At 52.1% G+C, this 19,498-nt stretch overlaps 1 protein-coding gene across 3 annotated transcripts; it reads right to left on the bottom strand.

The window, feature by feature from the left end:
• Position 1: 1 nt before the first annotated feature.
• On the bottom strand, positions 2–18,664 carry LOC100431336 (galectin-9). 3 transcript variants are annotated; one of them, XM_054535605.2, is made up of 11 exons: positions 18,463–18,600; positions 11,177–11,268; positions 8,766–8,967; positions 7,200–7,310; positions 5,921–6,016; positions 4,195–4,230; positions 3,655–3,705; positions 2,980–3,021; positions 2,450–2,538; positions 2,136–2,298; positions 2–726 (listed from the first exon to the last, which is right to left on the bottom strand). In XM_054535605.2, the coding sequence occupies exons 1-11, from the start codon at positions 18,499–18,501 to the stop codon at positions 580–582; spliced, it is 1,068 nt and encodes a 355-aa protein (XP_054391580.1). In that variant the 5' UTR covers positions 18,502–18,600; the 3' UTR covers positions 2–579. The 3 variants fall into 3 exon arrangements, with proteins under 3 accessions (XP_054391580.1, XP_002827191.3, XP_024090559.2); XM_002827145.5 differs by lacking the exon at positions 5,921–6,016 and having other exon boundaries at positions 18,463–18,664; XM_024234791.2 differs by lacking the exons at positions 2,136–2,298; positions 5,921–6,016 and having other exon boundaries at positions 648–726; positions 18,463–18,594.
• Positions 18,665–19,498: the final 834 nt, after the last annotated feature.

Here is a 19,498-nt window from a genome sequence, read left to right as displayed (position 1 = left end):
ATGAATGTGCCAACAAGCATTTTCATTTCTTTATTTTAAGGACACTGGGAAAGGAGCCGGTCCCCTGAAGAGAACACTCTGGTCAGGTGGTGGAGGCCAGTGGGATGCCATCAGGCCTGCTTTCCAGGAGGGGTGAAGGGTTGGTGCAGGGTGCAAGGGGAGAGTGAGGTTAAAGGTCAGAGAGGAGGGGCTGAGGAGGCCACCTCCCACCAGAAGCAGACAGCTGGTGGCTTGGGACTGGGGTGGAGCTGCATGGGGGATGGGAGGGGACTGAGCATGGGGCTTCCTCTGCACTGCCCGCTCCTCCCCTCTCCCTGACCGGGCCCGCCTCCTGGGACGGTAGGATTCCAGCAGCTGGAGCCCCAGGTGCTGCTGCGGCTGAGGAAGGCAATCCCCGTCAGCTGCCTTCTCTGTTCGAGGGTGGCTGTAGCCAGAAGCAGGACCAGACAAGGACATGGCCTCTGCATTAAAGCCCAGATCCCAGGCAGGGTTGGAAAGGCTGGGCCTGGGAAGTGGGGTTGATGAGAAGACCCAGACTGCCCCACACCCCAGCCCCCGGCCCCGGGGCCAGGAAGCCGCCTATGTCTGCACATGGGTCAGCTGGATGTCGCCCCCCACTTCTAGTCTGTTGATGGTGGGCAGGTTCCTCAGGCGATGGTAGTATTCAAACAGGTGCTGACCATCCACGGCCACCTTGAGGGAGTGAGCTTCACACAAGATCCACACCTGTGCAGAGATCATGCCGTTTGCACTACACTTGGGAAGTCCTCCACCCTCACTGCAGCCTCCCCTCTCCTCCCTCCCTCCCTCCCTCCTCAGTTGTTAATAAGCCCCACACCTGCACTCTATCCCCACTGAACAACAGCTCTTCACTAAACAGGCTGTGCGTGCTCTTTCCCCTGTACTCTTCCCTGTCCTAGAATACTGTTCCCACCCCGTCAGGGACTGGAGCCCTGGACTGTGCCATCTGTATCCCTCAGGCCCAGCACAGAGGAGTGCTCTGGGCCTGGGCTCCTGCAGCATCAGCCTCCTAACTTGTCTTTTCCACCCCAATGCCTTCTCCACGAAACAGTCAGGGTACAAATGTTAAAACCTCCTTCCCTTCGCAATAGCTAACACTCCTATCACACATGCCATGTGCCAGGCACTGTCCTAAGCATGCTACAGATACTGTCTCATTCCATTCTTACAACTCTAGGAAATTCATGATTATTAGCTCCATTTTGTAGATGAGGAAACTGAAGCACAGAATAATTAAGTCACTTGTCCAAGGTCACACAGCTGTCTACAAATCAAAGTATATTGCTCCCTGGCTTGAAACACTCCTGAGACTTTTCACTGTGTTAAAATCCAAGCTCCTTTCCATGGCTGCAAAGCCCTACATCAGTCATTTTCAACTCTGACTACAGAGTATAATCACTTAAGGCATATTTTTAAAATACGAACGCCCAGCTGACTGCCTCATTGGCCTGGGCTGGGGTCCCAGCACTGATATTTCCTTTGTAAGCTCTCTGGGTGATTTGAATGTGTAGTCAGGGCAGAGCACACCTGCCTGCTGTTCCTGGACAGGCCACACCCGCGCCTCTGCACGTTGGCCCTAGCTGCCCCTCCCAGGCTCGCTCTATCTCATCGCTCTGTTTTGCTTTGTGCGTGGCACTGTTGTTATCTGTGACAATCTGTCCACGCTTTACTTTCCTTGTTCTTTCCCCACCTAAATTGTAAACTCCCTGGAGGCAGGACCCGGTCTGTCTGCTTCATGACTGCACCCCCATCATGTGGGGTGCTTCCTGCGCAAAGCAGGCGACAAGAAAATGGTTGTTGAATAAATGAAGAAATGAATAACACCTCCTTCTTGGGTCTGATTTGACACTTACTGACTGTGTGACCACAAGCAAGTAACCTGCACTTGTGAGTTTGTTTCCTCATCTGAAAAAGCAGATCCCAACACTTCCTTCATGTGTGGGACAGTAATAATAATAACAATAATAATAATTTGTTGGCCACCTTCTCTTCTTCTGGGCCCTCATCCCAGAGGTATCAGCCCCCATCCTGTTCAAGGTACCTCAGACCTCCTTTACCCCCTCCTCCTGTGCACCCATGGGAGCCTCTCCAAGCTCCAGACTGTGGTGCCTTACCGAGAAGCTCTGGCCACGGACGAAGGGCATTTTTCGGGGCAGACTTCGCTCCTCAGACCCCCAAGAGTTGTTGATCTGGGTGTTGCGGACCACAGCATTCTCATCAAAACGGGGGTTCAGGTGGAAGGCGATGTGGCTCCCAGAGCACAGGTTGATGTGGAACCTGGGGTGGGCAGCCCACCTGAACCTTTGTCCACTGAGTTCTGAGTCCCATTTCCTCCCCATCATCAGTAGTCTTCCTGAAGCCAGGGGAATGGCTGGACTGACCTTGAAGGGCTTTCTCTTCCCAGAGGTCACTGGAGCCCTTGGCTTACCTCTGAGCACTGGGCAGGACAGTGCCCGACAGGATGATGGACTTGGATGGGTACAGCCCTCCCGGAATGGTGGTGATGAAAGGCATCGGCTGTCGGAAGAAGGGGGACAGGTCAGCCGCCACGCGGAAGGGGAAGATTGTACCAGTTCCCATGAATTTGGGCTGTCAGCTGAGAAGAAGCCCTTGATATCTTTACTTGGTTCCATAAAAGTCAAAGGAAAACTTTCCAGTGCTCCTCAAATTAATGGGCTTAGATTAGTGTCATGAAAGGAACTTTGGCCAAACACAAAAAGACTCGTCTCGTGGGGTGAAAAGGGAGGGACATGCAATGTGCTCATATTGACATGACAGTTTTAAGGTTGAAAACTCCTCTCCACAGTCTTCTAATTCTCTTGGATGCTTTGAAGCCCTTCAGCTTACCAAATGACTGCTTTTAATTTTTCAAGGCCAGTGGATCCCCCCGCAGCGGCCCTTCATCCCCAGTCTGCCCACCACAAACAGAACCTCCACCCTCCCTGAGAAACCACTTACATAGGCGGGGTGGGGGTACATCATAGGTGGGATGGCGGGAGTCTGTTGAAAAGAAACCAGGAAATTCAATGGGAGAGCACATTGTGTGCGAGCACTCACCCACGCGCACCCACGCATTCTAGAGGGGGCTCCACTGTGAGGCTGACGTCGTGAGCCTTTGGCCCTTGGACTCTCCCGTCCACCTCCCTTTTCATGTTAGCCTTCTTGGAACTTCCTGCCATGTTCCCGGACCACACCACGGTCACCTGCCCCTCAACCCCTCCGCAGGCAGCCCCACTAATTCTAAGCTCCCCCGCCTGATTTGCACCATCAGGAGAAGAGCTTAAGCCTGTGATCAGTAGTGACATCCTGGGGACCCAGGATGCAGGGCCAGGAACCTCACATCCGGTTGCTGGGGCCACTGCACTCCCCACTTGGTGACAGATGGACCAGTTTCCCTCCCGGTCTCTAGGGGACTTGCCTCTTCCACCACTGGATAAACCCTGCTTCTTCCAGAATCTCTGCTGTCCCAAGGAAAGCTTTAGCCACATGTCACCTGAGCCAAGCACTCAGCCCCTAGTATCCCCATCCTCCTTGCTAAACCACTTTCTTCCCAACTCTAGGGCTCTAGGGAGTTTAGTTTTTGGTGAAGGAGGACACTGTGCAGCTGTGAACTGACCAGAACTTTAGACTTACAGAGAACATCTGTCCAGGGGTGCTCTGCACTGTGTGGATGACTGTCTGGGTCTGGAAGAAAGAAACCAGGTCTCACCCAGGCTCTCCCGTGTGAAAACCACCAGCTCCCACCAGAGGGTGCCACAAGCCCAATGGCCCCACAGACCCCACAGAGATTGGGCCCAGGTGTTTCTTCTCTCAAGCGGGTGAGCGAGGAGCAAAGGTTAGAACCCTGGAGAAGACAGATAGGGACGCTGGTGGCTCTGGCCCATCTTTCCTCTCGGGGAAACGTCTCTCAGCCTAGCCTCCCTTTGCAGGTGAGAGAAGTGAATGTGGGGCATGGTCTTCCATGGCTGCCCACAGAGCGGCAACTCAGGTTGTTCCATCACGGCCAGCCAACCACATCCAACCCCCAACCTCACCAGGCCGGGCAGACGGTCAAGGGCCTGGCCTGTGCCCTCCCCACTCCCAATAGGAGAGGCCCAATGCCTGGCCCTGCCTCCTCCATGAGCCCAGAAGAGCCAAAATGAAGAGGATCCAAAAAGAAAACAAGAGACTTACAATGGGAGCCGGGTTGGCAGGCCACACGCCGGTAGGCTGGAGGGGTGAGGAGAGTCAGAACAGTGGTTATCCCAGGCACCGCAGAATGGGAAGACACGATGGCAAACTCCAGGGAGGCTCCTGTGCTCAGAAATGCCTCCCCAGACACACCCACCTCCCTCTTGCTCCCAAGAAAGCCTTCCTGAGCCCGTGGCACCCAGATTTTTACCCCCAGGTGTACACGGCTTTGGGGTTGGGCGGTAGGGTATCACCACTGGTTCCTCTCGAGAGAGAGGAGAGTGGGTTTGATAGAGACCTCAATGCTTTCTGTAGCTCCCATAGGCAAGAGCATTATTTCCAGTGCCATATTTCACCCATACGGTGAGAAGTGGTATTTGTTGAAGGCCTGTTGTGGGTCGATTCCTGGGCTTCAGTGCTTTCCAACAAGGGAAGCAGCCTCAGCTCCTGCGTCCCTAGTGAGGCAATGAGGCTCAGAAAGATTAAGCAACTTGCCCAAGCTTGCCAAGGTGGAAGGGATCAAATCCAAAGTGGCAGCCAATTCTGTCTGACTATATCCAGCACACTTTCTATCCTCCCCAGGCCCAGGCCCAGTGCTAGGGCCAGGGCCAAAGTTGGGCTGCCCTGCAAATGTTCCCTGGGCCTCGACCAGTCCTGAAGTCAGCGTGGCAGGAGGCAGGTGCCCTGTCTGTATGGTGATGAGCCACAAGAAGACTGCATAGACAAAGCGCCCCTCCTCCCAGTCCCCACTACTTGAGTGGCCAGAGGAAGGGCTGCTCGCCTCCTTGTCCTGGATCCTGCCCCACCCAGTAGACTGTTCTGGCCCTGGCTGGTATCCCATTCTCCCTGGCTGTGTGAACCACGTTCCACATTCATTCACTGAGTCCCTACTGAGTGCCAGGCACAGTGCAAATGAACAAGCCACAGTCCTGGCCCTCTGGGGCCTCAGGGGCATAGGGAGATGGGGGTGGAGTGGTGGGGAAAGACACGCAAACACAGTTACAATGGGGTGCTGTGAACTGGCATGGCACAGATATGTACAGACTCCGTGGGGACATGGGGGAGCATCCAACAATATTCTGGGTGGGGAGGACTCCCAGAGGAGCGACACTTAGGCAGAGCATGGAAGGGCAATTAGGCATGTGCTGGGGGCAGGCTGCCAGAGGGTGCTTCCGGGACCAGGGACAGCATATGCAAAAGCATGGTGGCCCGAGAGGGCCTTGAGTGAGCTGCAGAGTCTGCGTGAGCTTTGCGGGTTGGGGGTGAGGCAGGGAGGTGGATTGGGGCCAGACTGGGAGGAATTTGTATGCCCCGCTGGGGAATTTGGGCTTTATTTGTAGGGCTGGGGGCTTTTAAGATTTTTAAGCAGGGAGAGGGTGTGATCAGATTTGCTTATAGAAAGGTCACTGTGGCAGAGGTTGTGTGTAGGGGTGGGGAACTGGAACCCTGTCATCATGGTGAGGAATCCCAGAGGCCTGGGCCCCATCAGTGGCTTCGGGAGGGAGACACGTTGTTGCCTTGGAGAGATGTAAAGAAGAGGGAGTGAAGAATCCAGGGTGACCCTCAGGTCCCCAGCTCTGGGTGCCCGGCAGACAGAGACAGGGAACTCTTGGGTGGGCAAGATGGGGCCTGTAGGCCCTGGGTGGCCTGCTGGCTGGGGCCAGCCTCTCAGACCCTCGGTCCTTCCTACTGTCTGCTCAGCCACCCAGGGCCTCTGTGTTGAACTCACTTTTTGTCTGCACCCCCTGGGCCTGGGTGGGAAACAGACAGGCTGGGAGAATGGCACCGTGGAGAAGGCAGGCTGAACGGGGACTGTGCGGGGGTTCTGTTAAAACAAAAGGCACCGGACAGTGAGGAGAAGCATTAATAGAGCCAAGGAGAAGCTGAAAGGCAGAGGCAGGGGCAAGAGGGAGAGACCAGGCAGGCAGGGAGATGCGGCAAGGGGGTTAGGGCCATGCCGAGACGGGATGGGAAAGAGCCAGGCTCTGGTGAGCAGTGCAGGGGGGCAGTCTCCCTCCGGCTCTTCCCTCCCCTTCCACCTGCAGGGGAGAGAGTCAGGGAAGGAGGGAATGAGAGATGAGGACCAAACGGTGAGGAGCCCAGATTTGCTGAGGGCCTACTGTGCGCTTCGCTGATCTCAGGTAGCTCCCTCGAATGCCAAAAGGGTAATAGCAGCTCCCACCCAGCTGCCGGTGTCCTGTGGGAATGTGGGCCCAGCATACCCTAATCTTCCCATTTTTCATGTGGTATTGGTATCTCCTGACCTTCTTTAGTTTTATTTATTTTATTTTATTATTTAAACAAAGTTTTTTGGAGACAGGGTCTTGCTATGTCGCCCAGGCGGAACTCTAATTCCTGGGCTCAAGCCATTCTCCCGCCTCAGCCTCTTGAGTAGCCAGGATTGCAGACCTCCACCACCATACCTGGCTCTCCTGACCTTTTAGATGTTGGCAACACATTCAAAGTTGTTAAAACACAGAGGTCAAACAGACCCTGGTGTGGGCCCAGGGGGGGCCACTTTGTGACCTCTGATATCTGTCTCCTCACTGAACCACACAACCACCCATGGGGGGCAGGCAATGACCATGCTCATTCTACAGATGAGGAAACCGAGGCTGAGAGAGGTGAAGTCGCTTGTCTAAGATCCCACAGAGGGTGAATGGCAGAGCTGGGAATTTTAACTGGATTCAGTTTGGTTCTTGAGCCTGGGCTTTTTCTAGAACAATATGCCCTCCTTACCAGGATGGAAACTGAGGGATGAAGAGAAAGGGGAAGCTGAGGAGTCTGGGAGATCAAGGCAGGTGTTCCAGACAGACACAGTGACACAGAAGGAGGGGCAGAGTGACAGAGGAGAAGGGGCGGGCAGGTACTGGGACAGGGAAGCAGAGGTTGTCCTCAGAGTGACCTGGGTAGGAGACTGGCTTGGGTCCACCCAGCAGGGCCTAGGCACAGCTACACTGGGCCCTGCATCCCAGCCCCTGGGACCGGTGCCAGGTGGACAGTCTGACCTGGAAGCTGATGTAGGACAGCTGCACAGAGCCATTGACGGAGATGGTGTCCACACGGTGGAAGGGCACGCGGTGGAAGTACTGCACGAAGAGGCTCCCGTTCACCATCACCTGCCAGAGGAGAGCCCGTGTTCCAGGGGAGGCACCCCAGGCTGGGATGGGAACCACCCCTGAGCTCCTGGACCCTCTTTCTAGAAAATGAAGACGTGAGTCTGGTCTTCAGTGTGGGGCCAGTTACAGGAACGTGTGTGTAACCCGAAGTGCATCAACCCGAGCCTCTACTGGGCTCCAGTTGGACTTTTCGTTCTTCTGGTTGTTTCCTGCAGTAGGTTTGTCTTTCTAGTCTTAGCTCACCTGGGGTTTCATTTATTTATTATTTTCCTTCAACATTTTTTTTTTGAGATGGAATGTCAGTCTGTCGCCCAGGCTGGAGTGCAGTGGTTCAAGTGATTCTCGTGCCTCAGCCTCCCGAGCAGCTGGGATTACAGGAGCCCACAACCACACCCAGCTAATTTTTGTATTTTTAGTAGAGATGGGGTTTCACCATGTTGGCCAGGCTGGTCTTGAACTCCTGACCTGAAGCGATCCGCCCTCCTCAGCCTCCCAAAGTGCTGAGATTATAGGCGTGATCTGCCATTTCCATCCCCTTCAACTTTGATTTTAAGTTCCAGGGTACGAGTACAGGATGTGCAGGTTTGTTAACTAGGTAAACGGGTGCCATGGTGGTTTGCTGCACAGATCAACCCATCTCCTTGGTATCAAGCCCAGAATCCATTAGCTAATCTTCCTGATGCTCTCCCTCCCCCACCAGGCCCAAGGATGTGTTGTTTCCCCTCATTTTGTCCATGTGTTCTCATAGTTCAGCTCCTACTTATAAGTAAGAACATGTGGTGTTTGGTTTTCTGCTCCTGCGTTAGTTTGTTGAGGATAAGGGCTTCCAGCTCCATCCATGTTCCTGCAAAGGACATGATCTCATTCCTTTTTATGGCTGCAGGGGTATTACTTATATATGCATAAAATGCTCATGGGGAGCAGAGGAGAGGTGACCTCAGGTTGCATACTGAATGGATGGGGACATCCTTATCTCAGATAAGCATACTCAGACTGACTTACCCACAGGCTTCTCAAGTGCAGAGACCTACTGTGCTTGCAAAGGTAATTTGCAATGTGCTTACAAAACTATACCCTTAATAGACCCTGGATAAAGGCTGGAAAAATGTCGCTGAAAAATAAATGCTACCAGTGACCCGGAGAGGAGGAATGGCTATAGCAGAGGAATGGAATGAGCTTGGAATTCAAAGACACACAACACCAAACAGCAACGTGATGACTTCTCTAGTTCTTATTTTCAGAGTAAAAGAAGCAGCAGATGCACCTGTAGATTCAGGTGAAGGTGCATAAGGAGACTAGGCAGCCATGCGTAACACCTCACAAGGAAATGATCGTGGTATCTGTATAGTGGTGTCACTCTGGCTGAATGTCGATTAAGGTGATTACTTAAAGGCCATTCACCTGACACGGCTGGGGGTCCCAGGGGCAAGAGGTGGGGAGGGGATTCTTGCTCACCTTGAAATCTGAGCTCTGCACCAGGAAGCAGAGGTCAAAGGGCATCCCTTTCTGGAAGGGCATGTGCGTCTTCCTCTCCTCGGGCCCCCAGCTTCCATTCTGCCTCGTGTTGCATACCACGTACCCTCCGTCTTCAAACCGTGGGTTGAAGTGGAAGGCAATGTCCTTTCCACTGAAGCCAGTCTGAAAGTCCACAGCAAACCTAGGCCCAGGGAAAGCAAATAGTCTTCTGTGGCATGGATTATTGCCAGTGATAGGTACAGGAGGGCCCGCGCCTGTGCTTTGCATTTGTCTGGATCTTGCACACAACCTGCATGGCAGAGACTGCTTTGTTGGCATCGGTTTTGTTTTTCTAATTGGGATCTAATGTGTTTTTGTTTTAATTGTTGGATTTTGCCTTTACAGCATGATTTGCTAAAAACAAGTAGAAAATGGTTAAGGAAAAGTGCTGGTATTAGCAAACAAGAAGCATAGGTCTTGGAAAGTGATTACCAATTGATACCAAAGATGGAAGTTGTTAAGCACGCCTAGAAGAGAGAGCCTTCTGTGCCAGTGGACACTTGTTGGAGGCCAGCACATGCCTGATTAAGTGGGAAAGAAGAGAACAAATGTAAAGAGCATGTGAAATTGGGGCTGGGCGCAGAGGCCAAGGCAGGTGGATCACTTGAGCCCAGGAGTTTGAGACCAGCCTGGGCAACATAGTGAGATCTCATCTCTACTTAAAAGAAAAAAGTTGGCTGGGCGTGGTGGCTCACACCTGTAATCCCAGCACTTTGGGAGGCTGAGGCAGGTGGATCACGAGGTCTGGAGCTCAAGACCATCCTGGCCAACATGATGAAACCCTGTCTCGACTAAAAATACAAAAAATGAGCCAGGCATGGTGGCATGAGCCTGTAGTCCCAGCTACTCAGGAGGCTGAGGCAGGAGAATCACTTGAACCCGGGAGGCGGAGGTTGCAGTGAGCCCAGATAGCACCACTGCACTCCAGCCTGGCGACAGAGCGAGACTCCATCTCAAAAAAATAAAAATAATAATAATTAGCTGGGCATCATAGTGCACTCCTGTAGTCCCAGCTGCTCCGGAGGCTGAGATGGGAGGATCGCTCAAGCCCAGGAATTCGAGGCTGCAGTGAGCTATGATCGTACCACTGAACTCCAGCCTGGGTGAAAGAAAGTCCCTGTCTCAAAAGAAAAAAATTAATTAATTAAATGAATAAATGGAGAAGATTGCATTTGAAATATCTCTGCATGTATTTTTTCCTCTGGAGTCCTTCAGCTTCATCCCTGTAGTCCTTTGGAAATTCCTGCCCCAAGGAAGGGAGAGACAGAAAGTTCCTGAGAGGAGAGGGCCCTCTGAGGTAGGATCTGTCTCTATATGACAGGATGGGAGTGGGAAGCCCTCCTGGTGCTGGGAGGTGGGGGAGGCAGAGGGAGAGGGAGAGAGGAAGGGGCGGAAGATCAGGGGCATGGTCCTGATTCCCCTGGTTGGAGGGTTCAGGGGGATCGGGGCCTCCCTGTCCTTGGCATTTCCTGAGGGCACTGCAGTCTCTCAGAGAAGTCCCACAGCAGGATGGCAATGGCGGAGGAGGTCACCAAGAATCTAGGTGTCCAAGCTGAGGTTTAGCTGGGATCTGTGAGGCCCAGAAGGTCTTAAGGAGAGGTCCCCTGGGACTGAGGCTTCCGAGAGAGAGTCATGAGTCCAGAGGCTCTTCTGTGGGCCCCACAGACTTCAGCAGGCAGCCACCCATGGTCCCCCATTAAACCAGGAGAGAGCTGCACACCTCTGTGCCACCCGGTCGGGGTGCCTCGGCAGGGGTCAGCCAGGCCTGCGTGAGAGTCTAGAGCCCTCCCAGCCACTGAGAAGCCATGTGAGCTCCTCTCTGTTCCCAGACAGCCCACCTTGGGCGGGAGGAGGGGGTGGGAAACAGCCCTGATACAATGTTAGTATTTTGAATTGACTTAGTAGTTTCTAGAAAAGGCCTTGAAACCAAAAGAGACCAAATTACTTTTGATGGCAATTTTCAATATTTTCACATCAGCAGAAGGAGAGCTCAGAGTGGATGAGAGCAGTTATGGGAAATGGAGGAAGTTTGATTTTTGCAACTCTTAATCACAGTGTGCAAGGTTCAACCCAGAACATAATCATCCAACTCTCACCATCCCACTCCCTCCTTAGACCGTCAGCTCCCAAGGCCCCATTCATCCTGGAGTCCAGGTTAATGGCACCCCTGGGTGCAGGTTGTGCCTGCGGAGTGCTGTCCTGTGGCATGGGTTAGGGACGCATTGGGCCTCCCCTGAGCCAGGCACGTGAGCTTGGATGCTGTTGTTTGAGCTAATCCAGGCTCACAGGCACAGTGGCTTTACTAAGGGACGAGGCTGGAGTGAAACGTTTCCGTCCATATACACACACACCTGGTTCCACTGGAGCTGAGAACGGTCCCATTGACAGTGATCTGAAGTCCGTCCTGGAGACCTCCTTGAATAGTCCCAGAAAAGGGGACGGCCTGAAGGGAGAAGGTGTGGGGCCATCAGTGAGGTGGCCGGCCTCCCGTTTGCTCCCCTCCAGCACTAGTCAGTGGCCGGCCTGGGTTTGACAGTGCCATGCGAGGGGATGGGGTGCAGCTGTGACCAGTATAGAGGGATTCTCAGCCCCATGGGTCTTAGGGTCCTGTGTGGAGGCAAACACAAATCCAACTAGTTACTCAGACAGTCTAAGCTTGTGATAAGGAGAAGCCTGGCCCTGAGAGGACGCATCAGGGAGCTGAGCTTGTGTGAGAGTCTGAGAGGCAGTGGAGGATGCATCAGGAACACACCAGGTGGAAGGCCTTCCTTCCAGGCAGGGAAGTAGCAGGCAGACACCCTGGGCTGGTAAGGAATTAGGTAGCAATGGGGGCTGCTGGACCCCATGCTAAGCTCCCAGCAAAGGTCCCAGGCCCTGGCTGGAGACTCAGGAAGCCCAAGGGACGAAAGGGACCCATCAAGGGTCTGGAGGGTAAACCTTCGACTCACCCAAGAAGATCAGGAAGAAGCCATCCCCCTCTCCCCACCACCACCATATAACAATGGCCGCCATTGACCTTTGTTCTCCTGGCCACCTTCAGCAGAGCGTCTTCCCAGATGCCTTCTGTAGCCGTGGGACAGCCCCCTCCTCTCCTTCTGCCCCCAGGCTCCCCATTCCTTCCCTCAGGCCCTCAGCAGCCCAGAGCCCTAGCGTAGTTTCCCCACCCATCCCAGGCCCCATGGGCAACCACTTTGTCAAATTCTCTCTTCCGGGGCTCTTTAAAGGAGCGATGGGCGATGGTGAGGCATGCATCGTTTTAGAGTGAGGCCGACTCCAGGTCTGAATCCTAGCTCTGCTGCTCATGACCTGAGTGGCCTTGGGAAGCCTACTTCACCTCTCTGTGCCTCAGTTTCCTCACCTGTAAAATAGGAAGGTGTTTCACCTGCTGCATATGATTGATGATTTTGTGAGAAAAGGCCTGTGATGGAAGAGACTGGCACATAGGAGGTGCTTCACCACTGTCACCCACCCCCCACCTTGGTCTCTCTGAGCAAAATTCACAAACTGGTACTTCTAATTTTCAAAGTTTATTCCCAAAATGCCTCACATCCAATGTGGTTCTATAACCCGCATTAAAGCACAGTTCTATCTCCTGGCTGATTTTCACATTCTTCAAGTTTTTAATGTCTTCTCCAATATCTCCTTTAGGTCAATTTCCTACACAAATTAAATGCCTAAAGGAGCCAGGCGGGTGATGTGTATGGGTGACATGGCCAGGTGGGGGAGTGGTGGGGACTGTGGCAAAGTAGACGTCACACCCCTCATCTAAAAAGGCAACATCTATTCAGTGCTAACTAATGATTACCCTCTGGGCCCAGTATTGGCAGAGCTTCCAAATTTTTAAGAGAAGACAGAAATATGGATTTTTTTTTCTATAAAACTTTCTAATTTCTTGGGGGAAAAAATTTGTCAAAAAGGATTATGTAAAAGCTCCTGGCTGGGCACAGTGGCTCACATCTATAATCCCAGCACTTTGGGAGGCTGAGGCAGAAGGATCACTTGAGCCCAGGAGTTTGAGGCCAGCCTGAACAACATAATGGGACCCCCATCTCTACAAAGAATAATAAAAAAAAATAGCCAGGTGCGGTGGTGCACACCTTTAACTCTAGTTACTTGGGAAGCTGAGGTGGGAGGATCCCTTGAGCCTGGGAAGTGGAGGCTACAGTGAGCCATGATCACACCACTGTATTCCAGCCTGGGCAACAAAGTGAAATCCTGTCTCGAAACCCCCCAAATTCCCATATTATAGAGATACAAAATGAAATATTTGCAATGGAATGGTATCTCTGGATTTGCTTCCACATATCTGAGGGTGGGAAGGGAAGCAAGCAAGGGTATAGGATGAAGCAAGATAGGCCTGAGTTGATCATTGTTGGAGCAGAGTGATGGGTGTGTGTTGTTGATGGTACAATTCTCTCTGCATGTTTGAATTTCCTATAATAAAAAGTTAAAAGAAACACTGTGCAGGCCAAACAGAAAACACCCACCAGCCAAATTCAGCCTATTCGCCGCTGCTTTCTGGTCTGTATTGTTGAGTTGTGTGACCACACAGAACCCTGGGAAACCCATCCTAGCTCAGTGTACACACCTGGCACGGTGAAAGACCCAGGAAATCTGGGATCTGATTCAGATAGACTCTGCTTCCCATGGATTTGAGGGGGGTGTCTTTTGTTGCCCCTCAGGTCAGGTCTGAACTCTGCCATTAAGTACTTTAGTGACCTCAAGCAAATCACAGCTTCTCTGTGTCTCTGACTTCTCTTTCTTGTCCCTGTCTACACCAGCGGTGTGGGGGAAGGAAAGTCAGCCTGATCCAGTTATGGACCAGCACGGCCTAGGATTGGGAAGCCTGTTTTCCCTGAAACATGTCTGTGGAACATTTTTCCCCTTGCCTGTTTGCGGAAGCCTGTTTTCCCTGAAACATGTCTGTGGAACATTTTTCCCCTTGCCTGTTTGCGGAAGCCTGTTTTCCCTGAAACATGTCTGTGGAACATTTTTCCCCTTGCCTGTTTGCGGAAGCCTGTGATTCTCTCCAGAGCCTTTCATACTATCATGAGAGACAACACTGAAAATACACACCCTCCTGGGAAGTATGTGGCCTCCACTTAAGCATATTCACAGCACAGCATCTAGAATTGAAGGCAGAGCGTGATGAACATGGGCTCACAAGTACACACAAGGCTTAACTAAGGAAGTCAGGAGGGAGAAAGAGCAAGTACAGATCATGCGGTGGGACAGGGCAGGCTAATCTCTAAGGCAACGAGTTCCCCAAAAAAGTTCTGTGAGGTTTCAAAATATTTTAAATAGTGCCCCCAAAATTCGGAAAAACAAGATTATTTATTTATTTATTTATTTATTTATTTATTTATTTAGAGATGGGTTCTCACTCTGTTGCCCAGGTTGGAATGCAGTGAGGGGTGTGATCATGGTTCACTGCAGCCTCCACCCCCTGGCTCAAGTAATCCTCCCGCCTCAACCTCCCGAATAGCTGGGACCAAATAGGTGCAGGCCACCATGCCCCACTAATCTTACAATTTTTTTTTGTAAAGATGGGGTCTCTGTGTGTTGCCCAGGCTAGCTCAAGTGATTCTTCCGGCTCGGCCTCCCAAAGGGCCGAGATTTCAGGCATGAACCACCACACCTGGCCTGAAAAATGAGTTTTTAAATTGAATATCATCCTACAAACAAGGTTATTCATTGCAGCATTATAACACAAAGGATCATAAAGCAAAGCATTGGAAAGAGCTTAAGCACCAGCATGGCATATGTATACATATGTAACTAACCTGCACATTGCGCACATGTACCATAAAACCTAAAGTATAATAATAATGAAAAAAAAAAACTCCTCTGACAGGAAAAAGGTGAAATAAATTAGGGTATTTCCATATAATAGGTTCTGTGTAGCCTTAAAAAGAAAAGAAAAAGAGGAAGACAGAACTCTGAACACCGATGTGGAATGATGCCATTTGTATAAAAAGTGGGTGGGGGAAGCCTATGGATTTGCATTTATTTATTTATAGATAAAATATCTCTGGAAGGATTTATAAGAAACTTATAACACTGGTTATCAGTGGGCCACCCCCCAGAAACATCCACATTCAAATCCCCGGAAACTGTGAATACATTGTAGAAGGGACTTTGTAGATGTGATTAAATTAGTAATTTTGGCATGGGGAGATTGTCCTGATTTTAAAGGTGGTCCCAATGTAATCACAAAGATCCTATAAAAGGAAGGCTGGAGGATCAGTGTCAGAGGTAGGAGATGTGACAACAGAAGCACAGAAGCAAGAAGAAGCTGGTTTGCATTTTTGGGGGGTTTTTTGTTTGTTTTCGTTTTTTGTTTTTGTTTTTGTTTTTTTTTGAGACAGGATCTCACTCTGTCAGCCAGGCTGGAGTGTATTGGTGCGATCTCAGCTCACTGCAGCCTCCACTTCCCCAGGTTCACGTGATCCTCCCACCTCAGCCTCCCAGGTAGCTAGGACTACGGACATTCACCACCACACCTGGCTAATTTTTGTCTATTTTTTGTAGAGACATAGTCTCACTTTGTGGCCCAGGCTGGTCTCGAACTCCTGGATTAAAGAGATCCTCCTGCCTCGGCTTCTCAAAGTGCTGGGATAGGCATGAGCCACTGGGCCCAGCCAAAGCTGCTGGTTTTAAAGATGGCAGGAGGGGTCATAAGCCAAGGCATGCAGGCAGCCTCTAGAAGCTGGAAAAGGAACAGAAACAGATTTTCCCCTGGAGCCTCCAGAAGGAAACAACTTTGCTGACACATTGATTTTAACATCTGACCTTCAGAATCATTAAGAGAGCAAATTTGTTGTTTTAAGATTGGCCAGCCAAGGCTGCTGTGGAATTTAGATAAGTGTGTCCAGAAAACCCAGGAAAACAACTGGACCTGCTTTTGTTCCATGCGGTGCAGGAGGATGGATTTTTACACTGGATTTATGGTCCCACGGGACTGGGCTTGCCTCCCAGCTCCATACACTGGTAATTCTGATATTGGCCAAGTTGCTTGACCTGCCTGTGCCCCAATTCCCTCCTCTGAATGGCAGGACAGTAACACCACCTGGCAGTGTTCTGGACAGGACTGGGTGCGATGCCATGTGCTGAGCCCCTGGCTGGCAGCGTTCTGGAGAGGACTGGGTGGAATACCGTGTGCTGAGCCCCTGGCTGGCAGCTTTCTGAGAGGACTGGGTGCGATTCCGTGTGCTGAGCCCCTGGCTTGTGTCGGACATGACAGTGCAGCTCTTTGCATTGAACAAATCGATCCCTCTGATGAGTCATAACTTGCTCTCTGTTCCTAGTAGTGCCCAGAGACCAGGGACTTTTCCTCCTCTTCTTATCTGGAAGTCTAGAAAGCAGAGCTGAGCCCTGTGAACCAAAATGTGGGCAGCCTTGTTTTGGACTCAGCATCACCAGAGGACACCCAGGCCCGGTCCCGAGAGTGGGGAGCTCAGCCTGGCTGGCTGAGACTGCCTGTCAGCAGGAGGCCAGTACGTGGCTCTTAGCCAAGGTGCCCCGCTGCCTCAGAGGCTCCATGGTCCTGCTGGCCACCTTCTATGACACTTTGATTTTAGACTTCTGACCTCCAACACTGTAAGAACAAATGTGTTGTTTTGAGGTTGACCAGCTAAGGCTGCTGTGGCATTTGGATCCATGTGTGTCCCTGAGGGCTCTGGGCATGACCAGGAACATTTATCCTCACAGCAACCCCGGCCACTTTTACAGATGAGAAAACTGAGGCACAGAAAATTCAGTCACTTGCTCAAAGTTACACAGCTGGTCAGCAACAGAGCTGGGATTTGCACCCCAGAACCCATGCTTCTAACCACCACACAGGCTTCCTCTCATGAGGAAGCTGAGAACGTCCTTATTCCTGGCTCTCCCTGTGCTTCCTGGGCCACACAGCATGTGGTTCCAGCTTCCCCCAGGCCCTCCAAAGAGGCTGGGCTAGATGAAGCCAGACAAGAAGTGGGAGTGAGGTTTCTAAGCCAGGCTCTCATGACACTCAGCCCTCCTCAGCAGGACAGCAAACCGCGTGACCTTCCCCCACTGTCGGCATGTGGAGGAAGCATGGCCCCGACTGCCAGATGGGTCACCGAGTGAGGCTTAATTGTCCCGACCCAGGGAGCCCCTGTGGGGTAGAGGGGTGCTCTGGACACCCATGGGGGCTGCACTGATCGTCTTTCTTGTCTGGACTCCAAGGCCCTGTTTTAACTCTCTGATGTCCATAGAAGAATTTTCCTACTGAATCCAAAGATTAGAAAGTAAAAACCAGTCGCCAGAATAATAATATGTCAGAACCTGGAAGAAGCTCTGGGATCCCCTTTCTGACAGAAAACCAGAGACAGGGTGACATGCCCAAGGCAGCACCTGCTGACCCTAAGGCCCCCACCAGCGGCCTGTTCCAGCTTCCCCCAGCCCCCTCTGTGCAGGTCCTACCTCAGGGGCCTCAACAGGGTGGCTGAGGTGTCATTGGTGACAGCCAGGAGGAAACAGGCCTCCTTTCCCCACTCTTTCTCTCTGGAGTTTAGAAAGCAGAGCCGAGCTCTGCAGACCAGAACGTAGGCAGCCTCATTCTGGACTCAGTCACCATGGGGCACCCAAGCCCGACGCTGGCCTCTGCTGAGGTGGGCCGTGGCAGCTTCCTTGCCCTCAGCACCCTGCCTCTGGCCACCCTCCCCACCCAGGAAGGACCCATCAGCCCACCCTCTCCAGCCCCTCGGGAAGCTCTTTGCCAAGGCGGGGTGAGATCCTATGACAGGAGCCGGCCCAGGACACAGTGACCCCTGAAGTCTCCTGGGCTCCTGGGGCTGCCACTCCCATCTGGAGGCATTTGGCAACTGGCCTCCGCCCCCCTGAGCCTCAGATTTTCCCGTGTATGAAGGGGACTCATAAACCTCACAGGGTCTCAGCAAGGTACCTGCCGCCCTCTGACCCCATACTGCAGGGACAGTCCTCACCTCCCTCTCACCTCTGAGACTGCCCCTCCACAGATGCCCTGAACATGCCCATGCCCAACCTTCAGAGCACAGACACCTCCTCGGGAGGTCTTCCCTGCTGCCCTCAGACTCCCAATAACATGAAACACTCCCAAAGCACCTACAGTGTGTCAGGCACTGTTCAAACACACCAGATACACTACCTCCTTAATCCGTATCCCAACCCTGGGAGTGGGGGGCTCAAGTACTATTCCCACTTTACAGATATGTAAACTGAGGCCCAGAGACCACTAGCCAGTAAATAGCTGGAGCAGGGAGGCCATCTTCACAGTAAGCACCCTTAACTACCATGCCGGGTAGCGTCCTTACTGTCCCAGAAGCGTGCTTGCTTCCTCTTTACATGAACCACCCAGCTCTACTTGTCTTCCCCTGAGCACACAGCACAGGACAGGACAGCTCAGTCAACACTGTCAAACCCGTGACTCGTGGGAAGGAGCATCCCTCCAGGCATGAGTGAGCTCAGCATGGCACAGGTGTGCCAGGATGACCCTCGCTGACACTTCTGCCCTGCTTGTGTTCTCTTTGGGATGCCCCCACCCCCATCCCCTGCCATCCAGGAGTTGCTTCCTCAGAGCCCCAGAGCTGTGTCCCTCTGGCTGCGGCAGCCCTGTGCCCATAGCCCCGGAACTCACTGGGCTCAGGTAGGGAGCCTGGGAACCGCTGAAGGCCATCTCTCCACCGCCTCTGTGGCCACCGCTGCCTTTCACACCCGCTAGGAAGTCCTTTGCAGAGGGAAGGACTTAACAAAGAAATAGAAACCAAAGCAACTTGGCTGTTATTCAATGGGGAGGAGCCGGCAGCAAGAGGAAGTGGGTCCAGAGAGAGAAAGGTACGGTACTGGGTGAACTGGGGTGACACTCACAGAGGGAAGTAGGCACTCCCAGCCTCAGTGACCTTTCCCTCCTCCCTCTCCTGTGCTCAACCCGAGCCTGAAGCATATTTGGTTCATAGAGGTCTACAATGCTTGACCACACTGACATGACAGCGAGTTGCCAGATGACACTGCCCAGAAGTATGTGGCTGTGTGTCCTAAGCACGCTTGGCCACGGAGTCCAGAAAATAATGGGGCTGTGCACAGGGTGCTTGTGGGGAAGGGCAGCTTCAACCCATTTTACATATAGAGAAGCTGAGGCTCAGAGTCTAAGGGGCATGCCCCAGGTCACACAGCTAATTCGTGACCGCCTGAGCTATATGAAGATTCTCAGACTCTTCAAAAAGTATTTCTCCTTTTTAAATTTATATTATTCATGTAAAAACATAATTATGTAGAGGGGAATATTTTGCAAGAAAAACACCGTAATGAAGATTTTTATTCTACAGTATGGGGTGCCCAGGAGCTTCTGATCCTCCCTCTCAATGAATCTCTCTTCTTCTCTTCTCCTTCTCTTCTCTATCCTTATTTCCTGCACTTTAGGACATAATAGAACATTTCAAGTGACATGGGGCTGGGAAGGAACATATGGCATGTGCAGGTTGCGGGGAGGGAGGCATGAAATAAACTTACCTGAAGTCGACCAGGTCCCAGCGATGTGCTGGTGAGAAGGCCCAGAACTCAAGCTGGGTAAGGTAAGTGCTGGCAGGTAAGGGCTGTACGGGCGCGAGAGGATGGCAGGTGTCCCAGGGCCATATGTGAGTCTGCACCTCTCTTCCTTCCTGTGCTCTACCTAG

This window comes from Pongo abelii, chromosome 19 (assembly GCF_028885655.2).
Source record: "Pongo abelii isolate AG06213 chromosome 19, NHGRI_mPonAbe1-v2.0_pri, whole genome shotgun sequence".
NCBI classification, from domain to species: Eukaryota; Metazoa; Chordata; class Mammalia; order Primates; family Hominidae; genus Pongo; species Pongo abelii.
Note: the sequence above shows the minus strand (reverse complement) of the source record. Positions and strands in the feature narration are given on the sequence as shown.

What these genes read in the sequence shown, in the direction of transcription:
- LOC100431336 (XM_054535605.2), bottom strand. Translation starts at nt 18,501, where the DNA reads ATGGCCTTCAGCGGTTCCCAGGCTCCCTACCTGAGCCCA. An exon ending in AGGCTCCCTACCTGAGCCCA is followed by an intron (nt 11,269 to 18,462) that starts GTGAGTTCCGGG and finishes TTCTCCCTTCAG; the next exon opens with GCCGTCCCCTTTTCTGGGAC. An exon ending in CTGCCAACCCGGCTCCCATT is followed by an intron (nt 3,706 to 4,194) that starts GTAAGTCTCTTG and finishes TCTTTCTTCCAG; the next exon opens with ACCCAGACAGTCATCCACAC.